Here is a 23,564-nt window from a genome sequence, read left to right on the forward strand (position 1 = left end):
CTCCCCCCCCCCCCCCCCCCCCCCCCCCCGTCTTAATCTGTCTCACCAGGCTTCTTCTAGACACTCTGCCTTGGGCACTGAGCCCATGTCCTCTGCCAGAAGTGCCCTTTTGGGACTTCTGCATCGGATGAAACCCAGCTCATCCTTCAAGCCTGCTCAAATGTGACCTCCCCGGGGTCCCTTCCCGACGCTGCCCTGAGCCCGCGCCTCCATCACGGTGGGTATGAGCCAGGCTTCCCTAGGGAGGGCTCAGTGAGGGGCGGTGACCGGTGACAAGTCCAAGCCAGAAAACAGGAAGGCTGAAACCCCAACCTGTCAGTTTCTAGGTTTTCCCTGAGAACTGCTGGTTCAGGGAAGGAGCGCCACAGTGAGGGGGAAGCTGGGACAGACACTACGGTGGGAAAATGACATTTGCAGGGCTGCTTTTGAATTTAAAGTGACTCAGACTGGCAGGGGCGGGGGCGGGGTGGCCAAGGCTCCCCCAGCTGCAAGTGGCTATGCTCACATGGCTACTGCGCAGCAAAGAGGGAGCCCCCCCCCCCGCCCCGCGCAGCCTGCTGGCCCCGCGTCCAAGGCACTTGGACTACACCAAGCTGTTGAACTGGACACGATGCCGACACTGCTGTTTTGTCGTCCTTCTAGGGAGGCTGTAGCACCCCATTCTGTGAAGTTTGTCTTGTGTGTCCCGTTACTCCACCTTCTGAATTCACCACCATCCATACCCGCCAGCTCTCACCTAGCTGAGAAGGCGGATCGAAGCTCTGAGACCAGAGCACTGGACAAGGTCCTAAGCCTGGCCGGGCCTCTGACTGCAGCAAGGGGCCCGCCGCCGACACTTCTGGTCTCTCCGCCGCTGAGACAAGACAGGTGAACTTTAAGGTCATTTAAGCGTACAACTGTCAATGCTCTTAGAATTTCGTGGTGTGTGATTTGGCTGCTTCTCATTACAAGTGCCTGAGCTGGGCGGGGTGCGGGGTGGGGGCGCTCTACAGCACCCACACGGTGCACTATCCAAACAGTAAACTCGCTCAGCTGTCTGAAGGGCCCGCAGCCAGGCCCGCAGGTGCAGGGGCCAGGTATATGCGTGACCTCCCACTGCACCCCAGAGCTCTAGCGTGGCGGGAGCCTGTCCCCACTTGGTCCTCCAGGTCTGCTGAGGAGGGCAGGGGGATGCAGACGGGCCGGCAGGAGTTCCTTGCAAAAGGTCAGAGCACTGCTGAGGGGGAGCAAACGAGCAAGCAAGCAAAACCAAACAAAAGGCAGTGAGCAAGAAGAAAGTGGGCCCCAAGAGCCCGCTGTAGGGGAGCAGGGGTCTCTGGCAGCCTGGGACCCAGGGAAGTGTGGAAGGGGATGGAGAGAGTCGGCTATGAGGCAGAACGGAAACTCCCTTGGGCTCTTGTCATGAAAACTCAGTAAAGATTTAATTTGCTTTTAATTAATTTCGTGGTTCTCACTGTGTCGGGACCACTCTGTCTCCGTGGGTGACTCCCTGTGGCACAGGACCAGGGGTCAGCCCGGCTTTCCGTGGGCTTTGGTTCTAATTTCACGGCCCCCACGCTGGGCCCTTGTCCCCCATCTGCAATGCTGACGCAACTCTGTAAGAGGCCTTGGTCTGGGGGTTTTGTTCCTTGTAATAGCGCGGAGTCAGCTATCTTCAAGATGTATTAAGCAGCGAAATGTAGCAGCAGTAAGAAGTCATCTTCCTGAAGGCCTTATTATGCCCTTGCCTTTTTAAAACGTATTCTTTCTCATCCAATATAGCTCCCTAAAATAACACTTCCCACACGTCAGTCTCTCGCTCAAAAACTCTTCAGTATCTCTTCACTGCCAAAAACAAAGCAAACCAAAAATAAAAGGAAAACTCCGGGCTACGGCAAAGCACTCTTCCACTAAAGGGTCTGGCTCTAAATGACCGTGGGAGCCCTAATTCCCGTCACACTTCAGCGTGAACCCAGGAGCTTTGTGTTTGCTTCTATTTATTAAAGTATAGACCTCAACTCCTTTTTTTCCTTAATTTAATTTTTTTAAAGCTTTATTAATCTCAGAGAGAGAGCACACATGTGTGCACAGGGAGGGGCAGAGGGAGAGAGAAAGAGAAACTCCAGCAGATTTTTCGTTGAGCTTGGAGCCTGGCGCAGGGCTCAACCCCACGACCCCGAGACCATGACCTGAGCCCAAACCAAGAATCGGACGCTAAACCAACTGCACCACCCAGGTGCCCCTGATTTTATTTTTTTAGAGAGAGAGTGTGCACGTGCACGCGTGGGGGAGGGGTGGAGGGCGAGGGAGACAGAGAATCTCAAGCAGGCTCCATGCCCAGTGTGGAGCCCCACATGGGGCTCAATCTCACCACCCTGAGATCATGACCTGAGCCCAAATCCAGAGTCAGATGCTCAACCGACTGAGCCACTCAGGTGCCCCCACACCTCAGCTCCTTTAAAACTACACTTGAACGCTTCACATACTTGATATCCCTTTTAAAAACCTCAACCAATACACCAAACCTCAAGTCCTTAAGTGATTGTTGTTGAAACGAATTAAGCTTGTGAATATGACGAATCGTAAGATACCCTGAACATCACGACAGGTGATAAATTAAGGAAATTCCCATTTGAAATCACAAGCCTCAATCACGTGCACTTTAATTTACTCTTCAGACCACTTTTTTTAAACCTTCACAGCTACTTCATCAGATTGAACACATTATTACTGTGCGTTAGATTTCTTCCTATGTCTGCCCTTAACTCTAAACCTCCCTGGGATGAAGGATGCTTCCCCGCCGCCTCCTCAGCAGTTGTTTTGAAGGTGGGCACCCTCCCGGGCGATGTGGGGCGCATCGGCCAGCTGGCTGGGGCTTCTCGGCATCTGGAAGGCGGGCCTGACTGGCGCCCCTCCTGCCACCCTGAGCCTGACTTGGGAGAAGCTCTGCCAGCACCCGCCGACGGGGGCCTCAGGACCGCGTCTCTCCAAGGCCTCATGGCAGGCTGCGTCCCAGCCACGTGACTGGGTGCCAGGGGCCTGGCCACTGCTTCATGCTTCACTCCTGGTGATTCCTCTCCTTGCCCTCATTTCTGGATGTGCCTAGCAAGACTTTTTTGAATGCCGTATTTAAAAAGTCTATATACTTTTGTTCACTCAGTGTTTTAAAATAAGAGCTTCCTCTCTCCCACAAGAGAGAACAAGCCAACTTCGCCCAAGAAACAAGGGACACCGTCCCATCCTCCCCATACTAGCAAGTCACCTTATTACTCGTCTTAACACTTGACCCAGCTGTGATCAAGTCTGGGTCTGTTGAGAATGAACGTCTGTCTAGACCACAGAGTCCAGGAGGACAGGGGACGGGGTGTGCTCTCCCCTCACGACTCCTTAACCCCCCGGCTCCCAGCCCAGCACCGGGCGCACAGCGGGCACAATGCCCGTTTGTTGAAATAGCCCATCGAGCACGGATTCAGCAAGTGGAAGGGAAGAAAAGCGCAAGCGTGCTCTGCGGCCCTGTGCGGCACCGCGGGGGCAGGGCGCGTCCTGACCTGGCATGATGGTCTTCTTGCATTCCTGGCACTTGGACGAGTACTCGTGGGAGTAGCAGCCCGTGCACAGCAGCTGGTCCTCCTTGGCAGCGAAGGGCTTGTCCACCAGCGAGCTCTTGCACCGCGAGCAGTGGAAGCAGGCCTCATGCCAGTGTCGGTCCTTGTAGGACAAGTCCTGCGGACTCAGAGCACGTGACACAGTGAGTGGCTCAGGGCGGGGGTCGCGGCTGCTGTGCCTGACCCACAGCCCAGGGGAGTCCTACACACCCCGGGCAGACAGGGAGCGGGGCCAGGGCCTGTGGGCGTGCCTGGACCGTGACCTTGCTGGTGCAATGAGGAGGGCTGGGCTGCTTTCCTCCGGCTGCATTTCGGAGCGACCATTTAGATGGGGGGGTGGGGGTCGGGGGTGTGTGTGTGTGTGTCTGTGTGTGAGAAAGAGATGTTTTCCGAAAACACATGGGTTTCCCTTAGGTGTGACCTGTAAGGAAGAGGAACACAGAACATGCAACTCGTTACTGCTTCTCGTTGGCAACTGGTGAGAGAGAAACAGAGCACAGGGCTCAGAGCACAGGGCATTTCAGAGAGGACAGGGACAGGGCTCTGGTTTCAGCTGGAGGGAAGGGGTCAGGAGAGACTTCTGGTGTGGACGGCCCCTGGACAGCAGGGAGGTGGGCAGAGGGGGTCGGAGAGGGACTTTTCAGGCAGAGAAAGAGCATGAGCACAGCAGAGGTGTGAGAGAGAGGGGTCCCTGGCAGAGGTGTGGTCAGGCGGGAGGGACAGCCCAGGGCCCGGCGGGGGAATCCAAGTCCAGGCTGGGGCGGGAGGGAGGAGGTTAAGATGATCCTGAAGGCAGCAGAGAGGGGACGAACTATTGAAATGGGAGGGGAAAAAAATCACCCGGCCAGACTGGTTATTTTGACAAATGAAACAAAGTATAAACTGTTAGAATTTGAGTTAGCGACTATATAGGCAAACTCATCATAAACTGTGAAGCCCGTGTTTTTCAGGAAGAAATCATTATTTTTCTCTTTCTGGGACACCAACCATGATACTCATTGCCAGGTTGTGAGTTCAGGCACTGCGCAGCCCTGCAAGGTAAGTATTATTACGGAAGCTCAGTAACATGCCCACAGTCACACCCGGGCACGCACGTAGCTGAGCCAAGCAAGGTTCAAGTTCATGTCCCTCAGATTCCGAAGCTATCTGCAGTGAGCCATTCCAGGTAAACTCCTGGTCGAGCCTGCATTACTCTTTGCTTTCAAAAACTGTACCCTTGACAAGATCTGTACATATCCACTGAAAACATTCAGAAGTAATGCCACATTTTGTACGTAAATGAATGCAGCTCAGCACTGTCTTTGTTGAGACTTTGAATAAAGTCAAACAAGCCATTAAAGTCCTATCAGATAAGAACGGGAGTCAGCCTCATTTAAGAAGAGTTGGGAGTTTTTGATCATGATCAGTGTGATAATGGAATCAGAATAAATGCATTTAACATTTTTTTTGTTGTTGTTACGGAAAACAGTATTGGCAGTTCCTCAAAAACTTAAGAATCGGATTACCAGATGATCCAGCAATGCCACATCTGGATATATGCATAAAGAATCGAAAGCAGGAATTTGTACACCTGTATCCATAGCAGCATTATCCACTGGCACCAAAAAAAGTGGAAGCAACCCAAGTGTCCATCAACGGATGCACGGATAAGAAAAATGTGGTATGGGGCGCCTGGATGGCTCAGTCACTAAGCGTCTGCCTTCGGCTCAGGTCATGATCCCAGGGTCCTGGAATTGAGTCCCGCGTCAGAGTCCCTGCTCAGCAGGAAGCCTGCTTCTCCCTCTCCCACTCCCCCTGCTTGTGTTCCCTCTCTCTCTGTCAAATAAATAAATAAAATATTAAAAAAAAAAAAGAAAGAAAAATGTGGTACGTACACACGAGGCAATATTATGCAGCCTCAAAAGGGCAAGGAAATTCTGACACGTGCCACAACGTGCAGGAGCCCTGAGGACATTACGCTCAGTGAAATAAGCCAGATGCAAAAGGACGAATACTGTATGAGTCCACTTGGACGAGGTACCTAGTAGTCCAATGCAGAGACAGGAAGCAGAGTGGTGGGAGCCAGAGGCTGGGGGAGGGGGGCGGGGAGCTAGTCTTTCCTGGGGACAGAGTTTCAAATTTTGAAAGATGAAGAGTCCAGGAGGTTGGCCGCACAGCAATGTGAATGCGTGTGGTGCTACTGAGCTGCACTCTTCTAAAGGGCACAGATGGTATATTTGAGCTTATGCGTATTTCAGCGCAACTAAAAAACTAGGTTTTGACTATTACACAGCAGGTGGAAAAGCCTTTGCAGATGTTAGGTGGGGGCCCTCTGTGCAGACCAGACGCCTCAGCAGGACTGACCCTGTGGAAAAGCTGCAAGCGTTTTCCGTGCTCCGTGACTCGCCCACCACCTGGCTGAGAAGAGAAGCCCAGGGAGGGCTTGAGGGCCGAGGGGAGGCCGTCTCAGGCCCCGCACTGCGTGTGGGCTCTGCCCAGGACATCGGCATCGACAGACAGGCTACACAGCGTGTTAGTGAGACAAGAAGGAAAGGAAATACGGGTTCAAGGAAACTGGCCTTCCCGGGCTGATCTTCAAAACACTGAGGGAGAAACTTCTACGGGTGACATCGTGACAGCAAAGCCACCAGATGTCCCCACGGCCTCCACCCCGCTTAGCGAGGCCCCAGATGGGGAGGAAAGAATGGCGGAGTGGTCGCCGTGCATGGACAGCCGTGGAAAAGCTCGTTTCAATGTTCCCATGGGTCGGAAGCACTGCAGACACCCATTCTTCCTCCAGTGAAGCTGAGAGCACGGCAGCTACGGGTTCAGCTGATGTGCTGGCAGTCACGACACTAGAACGTGCTCCTCCCTGCTCGGGGTACCAGCCGCGTGGCTCACTAGACCTCAGGCACCAACGTGAGCCTTCCGGACCTTCCGAAGCCCAGCGCCCAGCCCGTCACACCTCTGCACCTTGGAAGGCCCGTCCCCCGCTCTCCGACTGGCAGAACCCCGCCCAGCTGTAAGGCCCAGCCCGCATGCCACCTGCTCTGTGAGCTGCCCGGCCGGAGGGGGGTCCTGCCTGCCCCCAGCGAGCCCGCCGCGGCCACGCGCCGGTGTCAGCAGCTTTTTCGAAATCCTGCATGGAAAGCCTTATCTAACTCATTCCGCTAGCAGGTTTCCCTGTAATTCTCTTTCTTGGGCTCCCAGCTCGTGCTCTCTTTGGAAGTCGGAGTTAAGCTAATAAATTCATGTCCCAGCTTCCTCTTGGACTCACTTCTTAAGAAAGCCCACAATAGAGAGGAAGTGAGAGAAGACTTTATGGCAAGAGGACAGCAACTAAACCCTGCCAGCTCGGCTTTCTGAGGGCATGCTGAGGCTTCTGGCCAAGACGACATTCTCCTCTGCGTCTCGGCGTGGGGCAGGATTTCAGGCACAGGAGTCCCCGGAGCTGAGAGGTGGGCTGGCAACTACCCACCCAAAGGCCCCGGGGCTGTTACAGCAGACCACACCTGCGTGCCTGGCCCCGAGCTTCACGTCACACGGAATCCTGCTCCTAAGGTCTTGGTACCTAGAGGCCCTTCTCCTTTCTTGCGTGCACAGCTCCAGAGAGACGGTTAGTTTTCGTTCTTAGGACCAACTAGTCCATCTAGCTTAATTCTGTTATGTATCCAGTACACCAAGGACACAATTTCAATGCTGGAGGTATAAGGTTAAGAAGTATAGACTCACTGACGTTGAAGACCCTCAAAATGTCCTTGAAACATCGTGGTTTTAAAGTCCTCTAGAGAGGGTGAAGGAGAAGGAAAGAGAGAGAGAAAGAAAGGATAGATCTTTTACACATCCCAGAAAACATACCAAGGCTAATTTTGTGCTCATGGAAATGTCATAAATTGCAGTAAAATGTTGATAAACAATGTAAGATTAGGCCCGAACACTTCCTTTCAGATCTCATTATTTTTCCACTTCAGAAACATTCCTAATATGGGAAGCCCTTGTTGCCTGGCTCCGAACTTGCCCTGAGACTCCAGCTGAGCCAGGGGGACGAGCAGGTGGCTGGCGGGACCCTCGAGCCCTCGGCTAGCTGAAGATGGGCCCCCCGAGAGGGGGGCAGCAGGGTCGCTTGGACTGAGGCTGGTGCTGGGGCCACCCCTCCTGGGCTGGGGGAAGTTCAGACGCGGATTTCCCAAACCCACCCCTCCTCAAATCCCCGCGATTTCACTTGATAAATAGATGCTCAGAGCCCTTCACGCTCTGCACTTTGAACAGACACCCAATGCTTTGAGACTGCCAGGGTATCATGTTTTCAACTGCATGTTCCTTCAAATACTTAAGAACAAAGGTCCCGAAGAACGGATGGTGGCAGAAAAGACAACACGCGCTCTGTGGAGCCCCGTCTCAGGTGTCCCAAACGTGGTAACGCACTTAATTACCGCGACAGTCGCGAGGCAGGCCACCCCGGTTCCAGACATGGAAACAGAGGCTTGTAGGCGACATAAACGTCTCCACGCCTCAGCTGACAGAAGGTGGACCCAGGCACGTGTGGCTCGAGGCCCACGTTGGCAGGGGGAGGTATGGCTGCTGAGTGGTGTGCCCCTTTGGTTTTTCAGGGCCTGAGAAGCCCTTCCTGTGTGACCCACTTGGTCAGCCTCGTTCCCAGCTCTGAGGATCCTGCTTCCTTCATTTCCCTCTAGAAACAGATTTTTCTCTTACGGGAGGATATCCAAATAAATAGACATATTTTCAGTGCTCATTACAAACTCTGCGGACAAATTACATGGAAACCCTAAAAAGACGATTCACTCACTAAGCACTTAAAAATCACCTCCACAAATAAAAAAGTGCGGGGTGCGGGAGTTGGACTGTGAGGACGTGTCTAATGTGTCTGGAATAGTAGCCTTTCCCACCACGGCCCAGAGGTGGGGCGGGGGAGGCCTGCGTCCTGCTCGAGGGCAGGACAAACAGGTGTTTCTGATCGGACCTCATGCCTCCTACACCGGCCGTGGTCAGGAGACCTCTAGAAGTACAGCAGAGACAGCTGGATTTCACGTGGAGGGGTAAGAGCCTCTGCCTCCCCTTTCAGTCCCCTGGCTATTTTCAGTCCAAGGACCCCAGAGATTTTCTGATCCTTGAGAACTTTACAGACATTCGCTGAGAAACTTACAGTTTGGTGGGTGGGCTTGTGCCAAACTGATTATCAATTCGATGTTTCCCACTTAAGTACTCAGAAGCTGGAAAGTATGTTCTAGAAACACACTGAGCTAGCCATGCAGCCCAGAGTTTGTTCAAGTCCCTGATTTGTGAAGTGCACAGTACTAGCAGCTGTCTCGAGTTATGGGCCCCGCCTACATTTTCCTTAGTTTCTTGATTTTTTTGAAGCCAAGAACATAAGTAGAACCATCCGAAAATATCTGTCATCGGGCCAAAAATTTTTTTTGCTAGTATCCACAGAGGTCCAAGAAAAATTTCAGGAACAGGGTAATGTTAGAGGAGCATGAAAGTTTATTTGCATTACCTGTTCTCACCTATTCCATTGGTCCTAAAATGAATAATTTCTCCCCTTTGAGAGCACAACATCTCCCCAGAGTAACTAAACAGAAATGGCAAATACAACTAAGTGCATAGAAACGTTTTCAAACCTATGTGAGCTAATTATCGAAACAGGTCCTGAAGTCCCATCTATATCACATAAAAGTCTCTCAATACCCGCAAAATGAGCCTGATTCCCACTGGCGTGCCAAGATTTTAAATCTATACACACTCACGTGTCCTTCAGAGGAGAAGCTGAGCAGGGCTCCTGGTGCCTCTATTTTAAGGCAAGGGAAGGGCCACCAGATCTGCCAGCTCAAGTGGCTCTATTGAGTGCCCCACCTGCCAAGACTTGGGGCTTTACTTCCTGAAATAACAGGAATGTTTTTCCTATCATTGCTTCCTCGCCAAAGTCAATGACATAATGACTTCTGACAGTGGAGCAAACCATTCCAAATATTCAAGAGCCCCAAAGAGCCAAGGCGAACTTCAAGGAAGCATCCCTTTTCCTTCCACAATGCAGAAAGCCACATGACATAACTCCACGTATAGTAACACGTGAATCGGGGTTGAAAAGTTCAGCATGATTAACGCCTAGCTTTGCAGCAGTCTTGTTGATTTTGGCCCCGTTTGGGGGATTCTTGTTTATCTGCTCATCAAGTGTGTGCCGAAGGGTAACTAGTTTTAAGGGTCTTTGCACTAAATCGTATTGGAGAAATGAGAAGGGACTGCTCTTTTGTTTTTACTTTAGCCACCGGTCAAGGATGACTAGCCCCAAATATCCAAAACGTGTCCTCTAAACCAGGGTTGTTCTTTGTCCAAATATCTGAGCCTTTCACCTACTTAAGCCCATTCCAAGTTAAATTTTTATAAGAGATCATTTTTTTTTCCCTCTGTCTCTTGGTTCTTCCTCAAACCAGACATTTTTATTGATGTTCCCACAATGCAAACTGACCTAGAGGGAGGGCGAAGCTCCCAGGGGGTGTGTGGAGGGAACGTGTTGCAGAAAGAATAGGGAAGTAGTCAGATGGAGTTTACGAGACCATTGGCTGCTATGCGGAATGCTGAGGCTTGGGATCCACCTGCGGTAATAACCTCATCACGCTGGCACCTGTTTTATCTGCATTTCATAAAGGGGAAGATGGGCACAGAGGGGTCAAGTAATCAGCGCAAGCTCACACAGCCAGGGAGACACAGAGCGAGGACTAGAACCGGGCAGTTTGGGGTCGGAGCATTTATGCCTGGCCTCAGAAATAAAGGAACAGGGACCAAGAGCCTTCCAAGAACCCACGAGGGACAGTGACACATACATGAGACAGCGCTAGAGACTGGACAGTATCTCGCTTTTTAGACAAGCCAGATCAGCCACTTTTTGCTCAGGGCAGCCCCACCTCCGCACGTTCTGAAGTTTACACAGGACTGCAGCTGCTTGGGTTCTTTTAGGCAGGCCTCCCTGATTCCGTGGCCAGAAGTTACGTGGCTGCAGCCTGGTTTCAAGTGGCCCAGGCTGCAGAGCCTTTGTCTCTGCCTGGGGCCAAGGCTGCCCTCCACACAGGATGGAAGTTATTCCCCAACTGTCACCAAATACCCAGCAGCAGAAACGGATGGTGCGGCCCTCCGCTTCTGGCCCTTCCTGGGAATGACGTGACAAAGGAAAGAAAACGTCACACCCGCGCACTGGCCGGGTCACAGCCGCCGATGCAGGCACGGCCTGACCTGTCGGGCAGCAGCTGCGTACTGATGTTTGTGACCATGAGGACAGCGGCAAAGCTCCCCGCGGAGTGCAAGGGAAGAGAGCAGCAAAGAGACACCACGATGCCCCGAATCGCCTTGAAGTCCGTTCAGCTGGGGACTCCTTTGGAGCTCCCCAAGGGACCCCAGTGTGTACCAATTCTGTGGCTCCGAGGAGGGCAGCCCCTTAAAGTCTTATCAAGTGTGTCTTAGCAACTGGTTAGCAGGTGAAGATATCAGAGGTCTTAGCAACAGGGGCGGACCTCCGGGGGACTTCTGGGTGGTCCAGGTTGGACTAAGATGTGCTGAGAAGCACGGGCCAGGGTCCTCAGCACTCAACCCCGGCCAGTCAGCACGAATGGCCTGCAGCCTCCTCTGAACCTGTTGTTGCCATCCACAGAGGGAAAGCTGGTCATCCCTTAGGCATGAGCCTTTCCCCTTGAAAAAGAAATGCTACCAATCCTGATCTTCTCCCACTGAGAAGAAGAGAGCCCCTAATGTTCCAATGAAGTCAGTGCTTTACCTGCCCATTTATCGGGGAATCCGTTCCGGGTCACTCACCCAGTGTTTACTCAGGGGCACCTGCTACTCCTGAGTCAGCACAGGGCAAACACAAGTGAGACGGCATTGCCCTCTAGAAAGCCACACCTTCACTGGGGAGGTGGTGGTGGTGGGGGGGGTGTTCGATCAGGACACCAATAGCCAGAACGTAAGAGGTGTGCTCAGGACACAGCGTGAACGTCCTGGAAATGCACTTACCAAGTGCTACGGAATTAGGAGTGGAGGGAGGAGGCTCCGAAAGGCTTCTTGGCTGGAGGGGAGAAGCCCATCAGAGACGGAATTAAATAGGCACTAAGGGTCAGAGCTTCGGCACAAACCACACAAAAACCCATGGTTTCTGGGGAGCACTGAGGGATCCTGGAGTAGCGGGCGCTACCCGGGGGAGGCCCAGGGGTACCTTGCAGTCACAGCCGATGGGCTTCCCACACTCCTCGCAAGTGTTGGCATAGAGGGCCTCAAAGCACGCCACGCAGTAGGGGCTCTCCTCCCTCAGGATGTACTTCTTGCCAAAGAGAGATTCTTCACAATGGTGGCAGTCAAAGCGCTCAGTCATCGTGACGCCTGGCTCTTCAACAGCCTGTCGACAAGAAGAGAAAGAGCAGGTTCCTGTGAGCATCCTCGCGATGTCGTCCTGCTGTCTGTTGTCACCTTTAGCCAAGGGATGGGATCCCTTCTGGGTGAAGAACTGAAACTCACCCCCCCCCCTTTTTTAAGATTATTTATATATTTATTTGAGAGAGAGAGCAGAGTGAGTGAGAACATGAGCTGGGGGGAGAGGCAGAGGGAGAGAGAGGGAGAGAAGCAGACTCCCCGCTGAGCAGGGAGCCCGATGCCAGGCTCCATCCCAGGACGCTGGGATCATGACCTGAGCCGAAGGCAGACGCTTAACGACTGAGCCACCCAGGTGCCCCTGAAACTCACCCTTTCAACAGTTGTGATTTTCAGCGATACTTACAAAAAAAAAAAAAAAAAAAAAAAATTAGCCTGGGGGCAGTTTTGTTGTTTGAATGCATTTCACTTCCTTCAAAGTCCCCACTGTTGACCCCGTCACAGAAAGCTACGTGGGCTCTGGATCCAGGGTGAGCCGGCATTAGAGCTCTCATCCTGGCAGGGCTGTGTGTCCGCTTCAAACACGTGATGCTGCCTTACATCGTCCCTTTCTCGCTGCCCCCAAAATAGACAGGCCGGGATAGAAACAATATGTTCATTTCTGTAAAAAGATTTTCCATGAGCTCCCCTTTATGATGCATAAATTTGAAGAGTAAGGAACCACAGCGACCAGAGGGAGGGGGTGTCGGAGTTGGTAAACCTGAGAGGCCAAAAGAACATTCCCCTTGACTTTGATGTGACATTGGGAAGCACAATCTGCCCTTGCACTAGAAAAACTGCCCTGTGTCCTCGGGGGCGGATCACTTCTCCGCTATGAAAAGATTATCCTTCCGCTGCGCAGGTATTCAGATAGCAGGATAAAGGGGAAGCCTGGCTCCCAAGAACAGATTATCACGCAGTGGGGAACGCAGTGACCATGGTCAATGGCCCTCTAGAAAACACCTCAAGCCTCTCAGAGAGGAAAAGGAATGCATCTCCGTGCCAGTCACCCTGCATTTTTTCCAGGGTGCGCATAGAGTGTGCAGGGATGGGGGTGGGGGTGGGGGTGGGGAATGAGGAGGGTGTGGAGGGAGGTGGGAGGAGCTTCTCGGCCTCAAGTGCTGTCCCCATACAAGCATGCTGGAACTGCTGGAAAGAACGAGGCCATGGGCGTACTTGGTGGGCAGATGTGCCCCCGGGGTGTTAAAAACACGGACTCGGTCTTCTTCAGGAATATGTTCTCAAGTGGCAATATTTAATTTGCTAAAAGTGAAAAGTTTTACAAATTGTTCACTAGGGAGACTGACTATGTAACTCTGAGCCATGTTTCGCGAACTCTAATTACACTTGGTTCGATGTTCAGTGCTTTCAAACCATTTAAAAGTGAAATTCCAGGATAGCCTGTGGTGTAAATAAAATATTGCTGCCTGGTTTATGATAACAGCAAATTTGATAGTGTTTATTAATTTTGTGCTCTTGTGTATACAAGGTTCTGAAAACGGTAAGCAAAGAAAGAAATATCCTTCAAGCCTCTGTACTTGGTGATTTCTGTGTTTATAGAACAATTTTTTCCAAGAGTATTAAACATGCAGCTGAACCCATGTGGCAGGATCTAGCCTTCTAAATTGCTCTTCCTGGAGTTAAAGAAAACATTGTCTGGACATTCTTGTGATAACATTACAAGATGAGGCTCTTGTGCATTTGAATTATTCTTCTGAAACCCATTGTATAAATATCCTTTGTACTCAGGCCATCTCGGGTTGCAGCAGTTATGTTGGCAGAAGATTCAGTGTTTTCCTGTAATTCCTTAGTTATTGGTCCTTGAAAGTGGCAATTGTTTATGTCATCACAATTGAGAGCTGTCTTTCCAACATATACATTTTTCCAATAAAGGCTGCCATTTACCTGTGGGGAACCGGACACTGATTGCCTGTTCTTCTCACAAAAATAAAAGAATAGTGATTTGAGAATTTGAAATACGAACAACAAAAGGAGACAGAGCTATAAAGTAGAATTACTTTATAAATTATAAAGTACAATTCCTGAGATTATCTACAACTACCTTGTTTTATGGATGGAGAAACCAGGGCCCAAGAGTATTAGTGAAAAAAGAAGACCCACGTGAGCGTTCCCAAAAAAAGCCATCTTTTTTGCAATCTAAGTCAAAAAGTGGTTCCGTGGGGGCTCAGACAAAGTACAGATCCTGCTACGGGAGGGACACAGACTGTACCGGTCATCTCTTCAGAGACCATTTCTATGTTCTTGAGCCAGTGAAACAGGTGAAGTTTTTCATCAACGTAATGATCACGATGTTGCTCGTGTACCTGGCATCTATGTGCTTTCTACCTCCTAGTTCCACAGGACTGGGGCAGAAATAATCTACGGGAGTAAACTCGGAGAACAAGGAAGCCCCTGCATCGAGTCAAAGTATGACGGAGGCTCTCTGGGGACAAATGTCGTCAGCCCTGACGCCTCCTCCCTGCAGGACTAGTGCGGCGGCGGCCACCCGCCCAGAGGGGCTGAATGAGAGATTCTCCTGTCGGTGGAGCTCTCTCCCATCTGGTTCCTTATCTTCTCTAAGAAGTCACTGCAATTCTAAGGATTGGGAGAGCACTTCTGTCAAACAGATGTGTTCAGGTGTAAAATGAGCACCCGTCACTGAGGAGGAACACGGCCGAAAAACGCTTGATCTGAGAAGGTCCTCTTCAGGATTCCCAGAGAATTACCTGAAGCACAGACCCTGAGAGTCAAAGGAAGTAGACCAAAAGCTAAAATGAAAAACGAAGGGCTTCCCTTTCTGTCACAAAGTATTTAACACCAAGTCTTTCTTAAGTAGATGCTACCAAATAGAATATTCTTTTTTTAAAAGTGTGTATTTAAACTTATATTATCACTCTTAAGCTTCTTTTTAATGGGAAAAACATATCTATTGTCCTACATTAAAAGGTCCCCATGACTTTGCATTTTTTAACCCTACAGAACCCCTGATTATTTATTCATTCCAGAAGCATCAGAGCTGGAATTGTCAGATGGTATGCAAAGTGCTAGAGATACAAAGATGAATACGATACAGGCCCTCCCTGAAGGGACTTGTAGTCTGGGAGGAAAACCGATATCCAGTTGACCCTTGAAAAACCAACACCTGAGCCATCAAAAATCCACATACAACTTTTGGCTCCCCCAAAACCTAACTACTAATAGCCTACTGTTGACCGGAAGTCTTGCCAATAATACAAATAGTCGATGAACACATACTTGTATATTATATGTATTATACACTGTATTCTTACAACAAAGTAAGCTAGAGAAAAGAAAATGTCATTTAGAAAACCACAAGGAAAAGAAAATACATTTACTATAGTGTACTATGTTTACTGGGAAAGAAATCTGTGTGTAAGTGGACCCGCGTGGCTCAAACCCCTGTTGCTCAAGGGTCAATGGTGTGTCAAACAGACTATAAAGCTCCACACTCAGGGCACTGACAGAGAGACACAGAGGGTCCTATGGGAAGGCAGGGTAGGCTCCCCAGAGATGTCTCCCTGCACTGGACAAGGATAAGCCAGGTGATACTGTGGGCCGGCGGGCAGATGGCAGAGGCGTAATGAGGAGCAGAGGACGATGAGCACAGGAAGCTGAGAAGGTAGTCAAAGAAAGGAGGGCCTGTACTCTTGACCGTGAACTTGGCTCTGCCCTGTAGACAATGGGTATCGTCATGAGGCCCAGCTGAGATGCCACGTGGGGGTGAGGAAGACAAAACTCAAGGGCAATGACTCTTTAAACATGTTTCCAGGGTATCGGGGTCTACTTCTGAGTCATTTCTTTAAAGAAAAATAGGACATCTTGGATCTGTAAGGATTCTCTTTCAACCTGCTCCAGTACTATCGCCTCCCCCGTCTGAAGCTCCGCATCCTCCTGACAGGTTAGCCCAGGGTCCTGTCCATCATGTGGGACCCAGAAGTGCTCCGAGAAGCGAGCCGCGGTGTGCAAGGAGGCACCTGAGCACGAGGCGTGGCTGCTGACTTGCTATTTCCTTGAACCGACTCCAGATGACTGTGTCCTGGAGTCCTCCTCCCTGAACTCCCTGCCCGGGGCTAACTCAGTCTCTGACGTCATTCCCCCTTCGGCTCTGAGCAAGTAGGATATTTGACAAAGCTGGCTAGTAGGGGACAGGGGTGGCTCCAGGCCCCCACAACTGCTCTGGGTGAGGTGAGCCCCGGGGCACCGAGGGCTGGGCTGCAGGCGGGGAGGCACCGGACTCTTTCTCAGGGTCGGGGTCTCCGGAGGGCCCGGCTTTGGGGCAGGTAGAAAAAGAAAGGTTCCCAGGGCCCTGGAGCAGTGACGCATAGGCTCACCTACCGACAACATTACTATTATTTTACGTCCCCAGGCTTATAAATGAGGGTTATTTTTATCTGTAGATTTAAAAACCGTGGAACAAAGTTCAAGCGGGGGTGGGGGTGGGGTGGGGTGGGGTGGGGAAGAGTCAGAGCTGGGCACACGGAAGAGAAGCACAGAGAATGGGAAGGGGAAGGAGAGAGGAAGGAGAAGTAGAGAGATGGAAAGAGGCAGGAGAAAGAAAGGAGGGTAAAGAAGGTAGAAAGACACGAGAACGCTAGGAGCCAGAAGCTCATGCATTTTCTTTTCCTTTTTTTTTTTTTTTTTTTTTTTTACCGGATGTCTTGGGTATACAGGGAGGAGGCTGGCCAGCCCATAAGTGCGAGGTACCTGGCCTGTCCTTCCCAGAGGGAGGCCTGGTGGGCCCCAGGGGCTTGTCTAAAAAGGCCTGAGTTGCAGAAGAGGTCTCCCTTAAGCATTGTCTTCAAAGCTCCGTTCAGATACTGACTTTGATCTGACCCCAGAGATGCCATTTTCCTCCTCCTCCTCCTCAAGACCCAAGTATTTCTCTGTATCAACCCTGTTTTACAAGCCGTTTTTAACGTAGTCAGTTCTTAAAAAGAAATCTGCAAATATTCCCAAATCCTTCCCACAACATGAGCAACAGCGTCGGTAAGTCAGTCTCTGCTGAAACCACATCCACCTTTAAATGACCCCGGTGGGAAATTCCATTGCTTATCAACAGTCAGGACTTTTTGGAGAGAATTCAGAAAATCAGCCCGCTGCATGTGGGCTCTTTTCAAAGAATTTATTTAAAAATGCAATATTTTCATGACACCACGCGACACCATGACCACCTGTGTCCCCCACTGAACCATAAGCGCCGTGAAGGTAGGCATATTGCTGGGGTCTTGCCATCAGGTGATAAACACAGGGTCAGCCGCTTGATAAATACTTGTGGAATGAATGGACAAATGGATGGGGAGTACAAACATGTGGGCAAAAATCGAGAATGAAAATGAGGAATGTTTTATGTGAACCATCCCCTTTGCATACCAAACCTGAAATGTAATGTGGTTTGGCATCCGATGCTCTTAAAATTTCTAATGTAACAGACCCCGAGCTTCATTCCTTCTCCTGTGTCTCTGGCCTCTTTCCCCCTTCCAGATAAACTGCTGCTTCCACAGTGGGTAGACTCTTCCTTATTGTGTTTGGATTCTACACCCCTGTGAACACACAGCTGAACCTCCAGGAGAGGCCTGGTCAGGTCAAGGAGCAAAAACCAGCCAGATGCACTCTGAAAAACAAACTGAGGGTTCTAGAGGGGCGGGGGGTGGGAGGATGGGTTAGCCTGGTGATGGGTATTGAGGAGGGCACGTTCTGCATGGAGCACTGGGTGTTATGCACAAACAACGAATCATGGAACACTATATCTAAAACTAATGATGTAATGTATGGGGATTAACATAACAATAAAAAAATTAAAAAAAAAAAAAACCAGCCAGATGCTTCCAAGCATCTCTGCGAAGAATGTGCTAGATCCCCTGACATACTCCAGATATCAAGGAAAGGCCCTGGATGTTCTGCAGGGACACAGCTTGCCTATAAATCCAACCTCCTCTGTCCAAGGGCTTGGGCTCTCACCCCTGCAACTATAGCCGGAGAGTAGCCCGCACACTTTGCTTTCCTGTGCATAGACGTGTGGACACACAAACAGGGCTCACCTCTAACACTCTATTACTCTAGCTAAACTGTTTCTTTTAAATAAAAATTCCAGTGAACGAAAGAGAGGTGCAAGTTCAAGGAGTTTGCTATTTTAAAGAATATAGGTATGTATTTAGAATCAATTTGAAATTGATTTTTTTAAATTTTATTTATTTATTTGAGAGAGAGCGCGAGAGAGAGCATGAGTGGGGGAAGAAGCAGACGGAGAGGGAGAGGCAGATCCCACTGAGTAAGGAGCCCAACACGGGGCTCGATGATCCCAGGACCCTGAGATCATGACCTGAGCCTAAGGCAAACGCTTAACTGACTGAGCCACCCAGGCGCCCTGGAATTGATTTTTAGATGCTTGGTAAGATGTAAGATTGGCGAGGCCTACTACTATGTGATAAACGTCTGGATTAATTTAATGAGCCTTTACAGAGTATATGGGCAGGGGTCAGCGATGTTTTATAATTTGGTATAGAAACAGGTAACTTTCTCGGGGCGCCTGGGTGGCTCAGTCGTTAAGCGTCTGCCTTCGGCTCAGGTCATGATCCCAGGGTCCTGGGATCGAGCCCCACATCGGGCTCCCTGCTCGGCGGGAGGCCTGCTTCTCTCTCTCCCACTTCCCCTGCTTGTGTTCCCTCTCTCACTGTGTCTCTCTCTGTCAAATAAATAAATAAAATCTTTAAAAAAAAAAAAAAAAAGAAACAGGTAACTTTCTGAAACTTAAAAAAAAACATCTTGATCTGTCTCTGATGGTTTTATGAAACATTCTGTGTTGAGGGGCCCCTGGGCGGCTCGGTCGATTGGGCGGCCCACACTTGATTTCAGCTAAGGTCATGATCTCCGGGTCCTGGGATGGAGTCCCAGCGTCGTCGGGCTCTGTGCTCAGTGGGGAGCCTGCTCAGGGATTCTCTCTCTCCCTCTCCTTCTGTCTCCCACCCTGCTCGGGCTCCCCACCTTTCTAAAATAAATAAATAAATGTTTAAATAAAAGGGAATGTTTTGTATGAGAGACAATGCTTGACTAAGGTAAACCACTATCTTCCAGATTATCTCTGGAATACTGAATAATGAAAAGAAATGGGAAAATAATAAATGCAAAGTTTCTGACCTTAAGTCCATGAATACAAGAATGATGATACTGGTTTGATGTCCTATAGCTTTTAAAACCAGTCAGTAAGAATGTATTGAGTAACCACTATTCTCCACGTACTGTTTTAGGTAGTGGGTGGCTGGACAAAAACATAGAATCTCTAAAAGAGTTCCAGAATAGTTCTAGCCCCAAAGAATTTAAATCACCTTTAAGATACCATCTTGTCATTTAATCTCAAAACATGTCAGTTCAGTCAACGAAAGACAAGCATAATTATGCCGCTAGAATGGCGGGCTGACTCAGGCTCATAAATCACCCCAGTGAGGGGGCTTTGGGGGACGCCCCACCCTATAGCTCTACCACCACCTTCCTGGGAACATGTGAACACATTTTTTATGCTTTGCTTCCACAGGAACAAAATGAAATCTGCTCACTCTCTCTCATCAGTCTCCCCCAGTCTCCAAAAGGCAGCTCATTGTTTACTTTCTGTCTGCCTGGCCTTCCATCTGCTCTGAGCCCCAACTGGCCTCTTCCTATGGCGACGGCCAACGTCCGTGATGGGCTGGCCTCTTCCTTCCACCGGTCCTGTTCCTTCATGGTGTGGCTGTAGCATACTGCTTCGGGATTCTGTCAGGACAGGCTTGCACATCTCCGGCTTCCTTCTTCATTGGCTCACTAATTCTCATTGGTTCCAAAAGTTGTATCGTCCAACACGGACAGAACCATTTTCTTTTTGACTGGAAACCTAAATATCTCCAGACTTCAAGGATGCCCTGGGATATTTGTTTTCTTTACCCACAAAAACAGGGCAGCTTCTTCTCTTACTGGCACAGACATCACCTGCCTCACTTAGTACCACGAGCCTAAAATCCTTAAGCCGCAGACTGACTCAGGGCAGGAAACGTACAGATTACGAAGGCCAAGGATGAGTGTGATGACACATGATGTCCAAGTGAGAATCACTCAGGACAACTGAACTAATGGTTGAGACCCCGGAAGCTGCCCCAGGCTTCTCATTAGATCTCCAGGAGGGGGACTTTATTTTACAACAAGAGGAAAGGCAACACCACCCGTGGCCAAGTACTCATCGAGTCTTTAAAAAGCAAGACGGATCGCTGGTGGGAGAATTTTTTTTTAAGATTTTATTTATTTGAGAGAGAGAGAAAGAGTGAGCGAGGGAGCAGGGGGAGGGGCAGAGGCAGAGAATCTCAAGCAGACTCCGTGCTGAGTGCGGAGCCTTGACACAGGGCTCGAATTCACGACCCTGAGATCATGACCTGAGATGAAACCAAGAGTCAGATGCTTAACTGACTGAGCCACCCAGGTGCCCTGCTGGCAGGAGAATTTTTAAGCAAAGTTACTAGAGAACTGTATTAGGTTCTCCAGAGAAACAGAACCAATAGGATATATACATATGTATACATACATATACACACATACATACACACACACGCATATATAAAAAGAGATTTGTTACAAGGCATTGGTTCACACTATTATGGAAGCTAATAAGTCCCAAGATCTGCAGAAGGCCTGAGAACCAGAAGAGCCAATGGTGTAACTTACAGTTCAAAAGCCAGCAGTCCTGAGACCCAGGACGAGCTGAGTTTCAGTTCGAGCCCAAAGGCTGGAAGGACCAACGTCCCAGCTCTGCAGTCAGGCAGGTGGAGTGCCCTCTTGCTTAGTTTTCTCTTCAATCTGAGTCTGAAGGCTGTAAAAGACTGATATCCCAGGCAAGAGGAATTCTCACTTGCTCAGCCTTTATGGTCAGGCCTTCAACAGACTGGATGAGGCTCACCCATATTGGGAAGGGCAATCAGTCTACAGATTCAAATGTTAGTCTCATCTAGAAAAACCCTCACAGATACACCCAGAAGTAATGTCTGAACAATTGTCTAGACATCCTGCGGCCCAGCCAAGTTGACATAAAATTAACCATCACAGGGGCCAAGGTCGAAATCCACAATTCAAGACAACAGAGGTACCTGGTGACTCACCCCAAAGTCACAATGCCTGCTTGGTCTCCTGGAAGACTAGGCTCTTGGTCACTAGAGAAGAGCCTGGTCATTTTGCTCAAGGTAACCATGTTCAGGAAGTGGCTTCTCAGTATAATTCCACGTGATAAATGGGCCTTGATGGAATTCTCATAATAAAACTACACAGCAAGTATCCAATATCTCTTTCTGTTCACTCAAGCTCAAGGAACTTTGTATCTCATGGCATCTGAGGCAGAGAGAAGCTTACTTACTCCAGCCCCCTTGTTGACAAATGAAGCCGCCCTAGCCCAGATGCTGGGTAATGCATCCTTAGATGCAGAACAGGGATAGAACCCAGGCCTCCTCAGGCGCCTGGGTGGCTCAGACAGTTAAGCATCTGACTCTTGATTTCGGCTCAGGTCATGATCTCAGGGGTCATGAGATCAGCCCCATGTTGGGCTCCTCACTCAGCAGGGAGTCTGCTTAAGATTCTTTCCCTTTCCTTCTGCCCCTCCCTCCCCTCGTTCTCACTTTCTCAAATAAAATAAATAAATAAATAAATCTTAAAAAAAAAGGAAGAAGAACCCAGGCCTCCTGATGTCCAGCCTAATTATTTTTCAATATCCTATAGGGCTTTGTTTGTCTGCAACTCAGACTTTTTTCAGTATTGGAGGTGGTTTAACAAGCAATTGTGAGTCAAAATACGCAGCAGAAGGCCTCCTTGAAATATTCAGGTATGTCCCCAGTACTTGATGCCAGAGCGGCAAGAAGTATATGGCTTTGTGTTTCGAACACAGGTCTCCTGATTATAAGCCCCACCTGTGATTTGTTACCTCCCAAAATAAGTGCAAGGGAGTGCACACCATACGTGCACATCATGGAAGGCAGCTGTATACATTTCATTTACACTGGGTTAGACTATTTCCAACGGAAACCCAAACTGGGATCTGAAAAGAGGCATGATTGATTCTTAATTTAAATAGGAAACCACATTGAACACTTTCTTCCCAAAATTTCAGGTATGCTAAAATATCACCCCGGGACACCACTTAAGAATCAGAATTTTTCTTGTTTAAAATAAGCCCACATTTTTAAATCTGATGGTTCAGTCTTTTAAGTTCTACACGAGTCAATGCCTGAGGCCACATCGGGAGCTCCACACCTTTGGACCGCAGGGAAATGCGCCGGACACCCCCACAGGCAGATGGCAACCGTGGGGCTCGCCGCCGGGACAACTCGCTCACACTCCCGAGTTCTGGCCCCCTGGAAGGGCAGGGGCTGTCACCTCCCCGCGCTGGGACCTGCGGCCAGCCTTTGCCCAGGGCTCTCCCGTGGGTGGCAGTGGCCCGGCTCCCACCCCGCGGTAACCAGCCTGGCCAGGACTCGGACTTCGGTCTTCCCTCCCGGCATGGGGCGGTGGGTCCCTCCTGCCTACAGCGCCCCCCCGGGCTCTCCCCAACACGGTTCAGCTCCCCTTCCCCCCGGGTCTCCCCCAAGGCTCGGCTCCCCTCTCCCCGAGTGTCCCCAAGGCTCAGCTCCCCTCTCTTGGGCTCCCCCAAGGCTCGCTCCCCACTCCCAGGTGTCCTCACAGTTCTGCTCCCTTCTACCTTGCCTTTCTCCGGGTCTCCCCTGCGACTCCGTTCCCCTCCCCCCAGGTGTCCCCACGGTTCTGCTCCCCTCTGCCCCGGTCTCCCCCAAGGCTCGGGTCCCCTCTCCTTGATGTCCCCACAGTTCTGCTGCCCTTACCCGGCTTTTCTCGGGGTCTCCCGCGCGGCTCCGCTCCCCTGTCCCTGGGTAACCCACGGATCTGCTCCCCTCTCCCAGGTGTCCTCACGGTTCTGCTCCCCTCTGCCCAGGGTCACCCCGCAGCTACGCTCCCCTCTCCCCGGATCTCTCCAAGGCTCAGCTTCCCTCTCCGCGGTCTCCCCCGCACCTCGGCTCCTCCGTCTCCGGGTCGCCTCCAAGGCCTGGCTCCCCCTCCCAGGTGTCCCCACGGTTCTGCTCCCCTCCGCCCGGGTCGCCCTCTCGGCTCGGTCCCCCTTTCCCGGGGTCTCCCCCGCATCTCCGCTCCCCTCTCCCGGGTCTCCCCCACGTCTCGGCTCCAGTCTCCCCGGCTCTCCCGCGGCTAGGCCCCCGGTCCCCAAGGCGCCGGCTTCCCGCGGGGGGCGCGGGGGGACGGCACTCACCGCGCGGCGCGGGCGGGCTCTGGGGACCAGCCGGGCGTCCCGGGGCGAAGGCGGCGGCGGCGCGGGGCTGCGGCGGGGCGGCCGTCCGGGTGGAGCGCCGCGGCTCCCGCCCGAGAGAACCCCCGCCGTGTCATTTGACCATATAAGGAGACGCACGCCTCCGAGACGCCGGCGGCGCGGGCTCGGCGCGCGGGCAGCGGCGTGGGGGCCCGGGGGGGAGGGGGGCGCCCGTCGGCCTCCCGGTGGCCGGGGCGCAAGCGGACCCCGACTTTTTGTGTGCTTTGGGCTCCGAT

General features: G+C 51.0%; 1 protein-coding gene across 5 annotated transcripts in view; it reads right to left on the bottom strand.

Moving 5' to 3' along the window:
• The window catches only part of FHL2 (four and a half LIM domains 2), a 32,868-nt gene extending 9,546 nt beyond the window's left edge, over nucleotides 1–23,322 (bottom strand). The window contains exons 1-3 of one of the 5 annotated variants that reach the window (XM_032419565.1): nucleotides 23,272–23,322; nucleotides 11,782–11,961; nucleotides 3,528–3,702 (exon numbers count right to left, since the gene is read on the bottom strand). In XM_032419565.1, coding sequence (XP_032275456.1) covers nucleotides 3,528–3,702; nucleotides 11,782–11,937 — 331 coding nt within the window. In that variant the 5' untranslated portion in view covers nucleotides 11,938–11,961; nucleotides 23,272–23,322. Of the gene's footprint in view, nucleotides 1–3,527; nucleotides 3,710–11,582; nucleotides 11,635–11,781; nucleotides 11,962–22,221; nucleotides 22,338–22,831; nucleotides 22,852–23,271 lie in introns of those variants that run through there. The other 4 variants (XM_032419566.1, XM_032419564.1, XM_032419568.1 and 1 more) reach the window with 4 other exon arrangements.
• Between the last annotated feature and the right edge of the window lie 242 nt (nucleotides 23,323–23,564).

The sequence above is a fragment of the Phoca vitulina genome, unplaced genomic scaffold (genome assembly GCF_004348235.1).
Source record: "Phoca vitulina isolate PV1807 unplaced genomic scaffold, GSC_HSeal_1.0 scaffold22, whole genome shotgun sequence".
In the NCBI taxonomy this organism is placed as follows: Eukaryota; Metazoa; Chordata; class Mammalia; order Carnivora; family Phocidae; genus Phoca; species Phoca vitulina.